Source organism: Coregonus lavaretus (genome assembly GCF_964263955.1).
Source record: "Coregonus lavaretus genome assembly, chromosome: 20".
Taxonomy (NCBI): domain Eukaryota; kingdom Metazoa; phylum Chordata; class Actinopteri; order Salmoniformes; family Salmonidae; genus Coregonus; species Coregonus lavaretus.
Window position 1 is genome coordinate 10769639 of NC_140007.1, and position 8262 is coordinate 10777900.

The 8262-nt window shown below is 43.7% G+C and overlaps 1 protein-coding gene across 1 annotated transcript; it reads left to right on the forward strand.

Moving 5' to 3' along the window:
- Positions 1 to 493: 493 nt before the first annotated feature.
- On the forward strand, positions 494 to 1591 carry LOC311147609 (neurexophilin-4-like; the record flags this gene model as incomplete). The annotated part of the gene is made up of 2 exons (XM_084184348.1): positions 494 to 520; positions 845 to 1591. 2 exons carry the CDS (start codon positions 494 to 496, stop codon positions 1589 to 1591), a joined length of 774 nt encoding a protein of 257 aa, XP_084040474.1.
- Positions 1592 to 8262: the final 6671 nt, after the last annotated feature.

Genomic DNA, 8262 nt, shown 5'->3' on the forward strand with positions numbered 1-8262 from the left:
TGTGCTTATTAGTATTTATGTCTTTTTATGGAACACGTCAATAGGTGGTAGCCTTTCTAGCTCAGTAAGCGTAATTATAATGATAAAAACCAAGATAATTGAGGAACACTATTCCATTTCTATTTAAGCCTGAAAATAATTGAGGTGGAATCTTGCCAGTTCCAATTTGAAGAAAAGAGACAGATTATGGCACGGCCATGAGTTGATCTGTTTCCTAATCTTGATCACTGATCACAAAATCGGCAAGAACTCCTTTAATATCGTTTTTCTAAATCACAAGTGTGTGTGTGTGTGCGTGCGTGCGTGCATGTGTGTTGCACTTGACTGATGTAATATTTCTGTAGCAGACAACTAGGAAACAGATGGCTGCAGCAGAGGACATGGAGCCAAGCTGACTTCACACTCAGCTGTGTCATGAGCACTTAGTGCAGCACAGTCTACACTCTCCAACTATGTTTCAATCAACCTACCAATTAAACACTTCTGGGCCACAATGGCTCGGGGCAAGAACAAAGAGACTGTATCCAATGTATTTTCAAGTGGATAATGGATCGCTGAGATGAACTATCTTTTCATACATTTTCATGAGCTCGTGGCATCATCCCATCATTTTAATCATGTCTTTGTCAATTCCTCATTAACACTCGTACTCTTAATTGTATTTTTAGGATCATGTGGAAACTGATCAATAGATTTCTACCTAATTTACTTTATCAAGGTTACATCCATATCAAGCCCACAGGCATGTGAAGATTGACAGCAATTCATTAGAGACAAAGAGAGACACGGACTGACAGACAAATTACAAAAATACAAACCTTATCCTTCATTCATCTATCCGTAGGTGCAGGAGGAGGATGCTGGGAAGACCTTGGACTATCTGAATCTCGACCCAAATTTTGACAACGCCTCACAGCCCCCTCCCTATGAAATAGGAAGTTTGGGGGAAGAAGGAAACCTTGGAGCTGCAATGAAAGTCAAAAACCTTTCCGCCAAGCCTAAGCCCCCCAGCTATAGCTCTGTGAGCCCATATGGCTGGTCACAGAACCTCTCCCTCCCCCTGGATCAGTCACAGTTTCGCTCCAAACCCAAGCCCCCCATAAAAACACCTATCAAGGTCAAGAAGACCTTTGGCTGGGGCGACTTCTACTTCAACATCAAAACCATCAAGTTCAGCCTGCTGGTGACAGGTAAGATAGTGGACCACATCAACGGCACCTTCAGTGTGTACTTCCGCCACAACTCATCCCGTCTGGGGAATATCTCAGTGAGCATCGTTCCTCCCTCCAAAACCATGGAATGGGAGGATGTGGGACGCCCGAAACTCCAGTTCCAGAATCAGCCGCAGTCCACCCTCAACTGCAGGGTGGAGTACCAGAGGACCAACAGAGCCAAGAAAAACAAGCCATGCCTCTACGACCCCTCCCAGACCTGCTACTCAGTACACACCCAGTCTCACGCCGCTTGGATCTGTGCCAAGCCCTTCAAGGTCATCTGCTTATTCATCTCTTTTCTCAGCACCGACTACAAACTGGCGCAGAAGGTCTGTCCAGACTACAACTTCCAGGCTGATCTCCAGCACTTTGGATGACGAGGATAGTGGATGAACTAGGCGGGTTATTAAAGCATGTTTTTCTACATCTCCTACCCACTGGAGAAAGGGGCTTGTTTTGAACAGGTCATGATGAACCTCTTGGACGGCCCAACACAGACGTTCAGATGGAGAGATTTGCTTTGTAGAATGGAAGTCATCAGCACCTGGACAATATGTTGATAGTACACCACTGACGAGTAGAATATCTACAGAATATCAAGTAGTGGTTGTTATTGGGAACAAGTGTGATATTTAGTAATTGTAAACTGTATTTAGGTTCAAATATTGACTTGGTTGGAGTGATGCTCCATGTGCATGCCAATGCAGCTGGTATTAGCACAACAATAATACCTGCTCTTCTACTACTGTAATTATGGTTGTGTAAATTGTCTGCTTATTTGTCACATGTTGCCCATCTGTGATGGCCCTTACATTAACTTTTTCACTATTCATTTGGGGACATATCACAACCAAGGCAACGCATCTGCACTGTAAAAAGAAAAAGCCAACCTAACCAATTGCTTAATGTCTGTGAGTTGAGTGGACTTCAAAATGAAAATATTTTGAGCTAATGTTAAAGTTTGTTTTAGCTGAATTTGAACAAGCTTGTTGAGTAAATTACAAATTTGTTTGCTCAAAACCACAAAAAATCACGCTAATCTCTATCATATTTCCCAGAATGCTCTATTGCAGGTTGATTTTCAGAATTGCTTGCTTCAATACCTGTGTTTTTGCATGTACATTGATTGGTTGATTAATCTTATACTACACAAACATAACTAACAACGTTTTTTTTATTCTAATCCAATCTGTTAGTAGTTGGATTTATTTCACCCGTTACTGAGATGGTAATCTCAGTTAACCCAGAACTAGGCCGTAGGCACCGGTGGGCCTGGGTACCCACCCATTGGGGTGCCAGGCCCACCTAATCATATTGAGCAACAACAAAAAACGATGTATATATATACACTGAACAAAATTATGAACGCAACATGTAAAGTGTTGGTCCCATGTTTCATGAGCTGAAATAAAAGATCCCAGAAATGTTCCATATGCAAAAAATGCTTTTGTTTTCATCCCTGTTATTGAGCATTTCTCTTTTGCCAAGATAATCCATCCACCTGACAAGTGTGGCATATCAAGAAGCTGATTAAACAGCATGGTCATTACACAGGTGAACCTTGTGCTGGGAACAATAAAAAGCCGCACTAAATGTGCAGTTTTGTCACACAACACAATGCCACAGATGTCTCAAGTTTTGAATTAGCGTGCAGTTGGCATGCTGACTGCAGGCATGTCCACCAGAGCTGTTGCCAGATAATTAAATGTTAATATCGTTTTAGGGAAATTGGCAGCACATCCAACCGGCCTCACATACAGATCACGTGTAATCACGCCAGCCCAGGACCTCCACATCCGGCTTCTTCTCCTGCGGGATCGTCTGAGACCAGCCACCTGGGCAGCTGATGAAACTGTGGGTTTGCACAACCGAAGAATTTCTGCACAAACTGTCAGAAACCATATCAGGAAAGCTCATGTCCCTGCTCGTCATCGTCACCAGGCTCATGACCTGACCGCAGTCCGGTGTCATAACCGACTTCAGTGTGCAAATGCTCACCTTCGATGGCTACTGGCATGCTGGAGAAGTGTGCTCTTCATGGATGAATCCCGTTTTCAACTGTACCGGGCAGACGGCAGACAACGTGTTTGGCGTTGTGTGGGCGAGTGGTTTGCTGATGTCAACGTTGTGAACAGAATACCCAATTGTGGCAGTGGGTTTATGGTATGGGCAGGCACAACCTACGGACAACAAACACAATTGCATTTTATCAATGGCAATTTGAACGCACAGAGATACCGTGACGAGATCCTGAGGCCCACTGTCATGCCATTCATCCGCCACCATCACCTCATGTTTCAGCATAATAATGCACGGCCCCATGTCGCAAGGATCTGTACACAATTCCTGGAAGCTGAAAATGTCCCATTTCTTCCATGGCCTGCATACTCACCAGACATGTCAACCATTGAGCATGGTTGGGATGCTATGGATCGACATGTACGACAGCGTGTTCAGGTTCCCGCCAATATCCAGCAACTTCGCACAGCCATTGAAGCGGAGTGGGACAACATTCCACAGACCACAATCAACAGCCTGATCAACTCTATGCAAAGGAGATGTGTTGCGCTGCATGAGAAAAATGGTGGTCACACCAGATACTGACTGGTTTTCTGATCCACGCCCCTACCTTTTTCTTAAAGGTATCTTTGACCAACATATGCATATCTGTATTCCCAGTCATGTGAAATCCATAGATTAGGGCCTAATGAATTTATTTCAATTGACAGATTTCCTTATAATGTACTGTAACTCAGTAAAGTCTCTCTCATATATATATATATATATGTATAAATGTATAAAATACAAAAAACTAAAATACACATTTACATAAGTATTCAGACCCTTTACTCAGTACTTTGTTGAAGCACCTTTGACAGCGATTACAGCATCGAGTCTTCTTGGGTATGATGCTACAAGCTTGGCACACCTGTATTTGGGGAGTTTCTCCCATTCTGCTCTGCAGATCCTCTCAAGCTCTGTCAGGTTGGATGGGGAGCGTCGCTGCACAGCTATTTTCAGGTCTCTCCAGAGATGTTAGATTGGGTTCATGTCCGGGCTCTGGCTGGACCACTCAAGGACATTCTGAGATTTGTCCTGAAGCCACTTCTGCGTTGTCTTGCCTGTGAGCTTAGGGCCGTTGTCCTGTTTGAAGGTGAACCTTCGCCCCAGTCAGGACGCACTCTGGAGCAGGTTTTCATCAAGGATCTCTCTGTACTTTGCTCCGTTCATCTTTCCCTCGATCCTGACTAGTCTCCCAGTCCCTACTGCTGAAAAACATCCCCACAGCATGATGCTGCCACCACCATGCTTCACCGTAGGGACGGTCCCAGGTTTCCTCCAGACGTGACACTTGACATTCAGGCCAAAGAGTTCAATCTTGGTTTAATCAGACCAGAGACTCTTGTTTCTCATGGTCTGAGAGTCTTAAGGTGCCTTTTGGCAAACTCCAAGCAGGCTGTCATGTGCCTTTTACTGAGGAGTGGCTTCCGCCTGGCACTCTAACATAAAGGCCTTATTGGTGGAGTGTTGCAGAGATGGTTGTCCTTCTGGAAGGTTCTCCCATCTCCTCAGAGGAACTCTGGAGCTCTGTCAGAGTGACCATAGGGTTCTTGGTCACCTCCCTGACCAAGGCCATACTCCCCCAATTGCTCAGTTTGGCCGGGCGGCCAGCTTTAGGAAGAGTCTGGGTGTTCCAAACTTTTTCCATTTATGAATGATGGAGGCCACTGTGTTCATGCGGACCTTCAATGCTGCAGAAATGTTTTGGTACCCTTCCCTAGATCTGTGCCTCGACACAATCCTGTCTCGTAGCTCTACGGACAATTCCTTCAACATCATGGCTTGGTTTTTGCTCTGACATGCACTGTCAACTGTGGGACCTTATATAGACAGATGTGTGCCTTTCCAAATCATGTCCAATCAATTGAATTTACCACAGGTGGACTCCAATCAAGTTGTAGAAACATCTCAAGGATGATCAATGGATACAGGATGCACCTGAGCTCAATTTCGAGTTTCATAGCAAAGGGTCTGAATACTTATGTAAATAAGGTATATATAAAAAAAAAAAAAGCTAAACAAAAATCACTCTCTAAATACAGTAAGCAAACCTTCACTCCCCAGCCCCTCTGCCGTCGAGGCCCTGGGTCTGTCGGGCGTTAGGGGAAGTCTCTCCTACAGGTGTCCAAGCGTGCTTTAGCCAGTGTGGAGCTATGGACAGGCCAGGACAGGCCAGGACAGCCTAGCCAGAGATGACCCAGATATGGTGACCCTACTGTAGCAAGAAAAGGACTGGCAGTGTAGAGGACTGGAGCTCATTGCCTCTGAGGTTAGAGTTTAAACTACTAAAACATCCAGTTTACTCCAATTAGGGAAGGGGTGGTGAGGTTGGAAAGTAATAAAGGGAAATATATATATTTTTTAATGATATAGATAAATATATACAGTGGGGAGAACAAGTATTTGATACACTGCCGATTTTGCAGGTTTTCCTACTTACAAAGCATGTAGAGGTCTGTAATTTTTATCATAGGTACACTTCAACTGTGAGAGACGGAATCTAAAACAAAAATCCAGAAAATCACATTGTATGATTTTTAAGTAATTAATTTGCATTTTATTGCATGACATAAGTATTTGATACATCAGAAAAGCAGAACTTAATATTTGGTACAGAAACCTTTGTTTGCAATTACAGAGATCATACGTTTCCTGTAGGTCTTGATCAGGTTTGCACACACTGCAGCAGGGATTTTGGCCCACTCCTCCATACAGACCTTCTCCAGATCCTTCAGGTTTCGGGGCTGTCGCTGGGCAATACGGACTTTCAGCTCCCTCCAAAGATGTTCTATTGGGTTCAGGTCTGGAGACTGGCTAGGCCACTCCAGGACCTTGAGATGCTTCTTATGGAGCCACTCCTTAGTTGCCCTGGCTGTGTGTTTCGGGTCGTTGTCATGCTGGAAGACCCAGCCACGACCCATCTTCAATGCTCTTACTCAGGGAAGGAGGTTGTTGGCCAGGATCTTGCGATACATGGTCCCATCCATCCTCCCCTCAATACGGTGCAGTCGTCCTGTCCCCTTTTGCAGAAAAGCATCCCCAAAGAATGATGTTTCCACCTCCATGCTTCACGGTTGGGATGGTGTTCTTGGGGTTGTACTCATCCTTCTTCTTCCTCCAAACACGGCGAGTGGAGTTTAGACCAAAAAGCTCTATTTTTGTCTCATCAGACCACATGACCTTCTCCCATTCCTCCTCTGGATCATCCAAATGGTCATTGGCAAACTTCAGATGGGCCTGGACATGCGCTGGCTTGAGCAGGGGGACCTTGCGTGCGCTGCAGGATTTTTTAATCCATGACGGCGTAGTGTGTTACTAATGGTTTTCTTTGAGACTGTGGTCCCAGCTCTCTTCAGGTCATTGACCAGGTCCTGCCGTGTAGTTCTGGGCTGATCCCTCACCTTCCTCATGATCATTGATGCCCCACGAGGTGAGATCTTGCATGGAGCCCCAGACCGAGGGTGATTGACCGTCATCTTGAACTTCTTCTATTTTCTAATAATTGGGCCAACAGTTGTTGGCTTCTCACCAAGCTGCTTGCCTATTGTCCTGTAGCCCATCCCAGCCTTGTGCAGGTCTACAATTTTATCCCTGATGTCCTTACACAGCTCTCTGGTCTTGGCCATTGTGGAGAGGTTGGAGTCTGTTTGATTGAGTGTGTGGACAGGTGTCTTTTATACAGGTAACGAGTTCAAACAGGTGCAGTTAATACAGGTAATGAGTGGAGAACAGGAGGGCTTCTTAAAGAAAAACGAACAGGTCTGTGAGAGCCGGAATTCTTACTGGTTGGTAGGTGATCAAATACTTATGTCATGCAATAAAATGCAAATGAATTACTTAAAAATCATACAATGTGATTTTCTGGATTTTTTTTTTAGATTCCGTCTCTCACAGTTGAAGTGTACCTATGATAAAAATTACAGACCTCTACATGCTTTGTAAGTAGGAAAACCTGCAAAACCGGCAGTGTATCAAATACTTGTTCTCCCCACTGTAATGCATCTCAATTGGAATATAGTTATTTTACACAATGTAGAAACCTAATATTCCACAGTTGACTATGTAATTTCAATGACAGGTATGCTATTAGTATTAACATTTTAGGTTTTCTAATAAACTAATGTATTTGCAGTGTTAGATATTAGTTTAGGGCACAACATGTGCCTCAAAAGTATCTAGAATTCATATATGCCCAATATAGGCTGTATCTCAATCAATTTTAAAAAACATTTTCTGGTGCTCTTAAACTTCATGTGGTGCTCATAACTTTGTAAATTGGGAGCACCAGTGCTACCAATGAAAAATGTTAATCTAGAGCCCTGACCATTACAGAGTGGCAAAACATGCATGCATCAGACATGCACCCTTCTATCAAACCAGCTCAACAAGTTTTACTGCCGCTTTGAAGCACAAAGGACACAGCTTGAAGTACATTCATTTCCATTGGAACGCTGCGTTTGCCTTGCAGCATTTCATTGCAGAGGCAGTTGCAGTGCGTTCTGTGTGGTGCATTCGTTGGATTTATCGAACGTATGCGTCAAACTGTATGCCTAAACGGGTTGACAGAAATGGTAGCAGAAGGTGAATGTTGAACATTTGTTGCACACATATCTAGATTATGCTGCATACTATTTTGCACAAAGTGTTCAAAGCGTAACAGGGTGGTTTCCGTTACACAGACAACTGTGATTAGACAATAGAACTAACGGCTGAGCTTGCTTTATGCCGTGTTGCATAAAAAGTATTCAGACCCCTTCACATTTTCCACAGCTTGTTCCATTACAGCCTTATTCTAAAATTGATTAAATTGTTTTTTTCCCTCATCAATCTACACACAATACCCCATAATGACAAAGCAAAAACAGGTTTTTATAAATTGTTGCAAATTTATTACAAATAAAAAACGGAAATATCACATTTAAAATCAAATCAAATTGTATTGGTCACATGCGCCGAATACAACAGGTGTCGACCTTACAGTGAAATG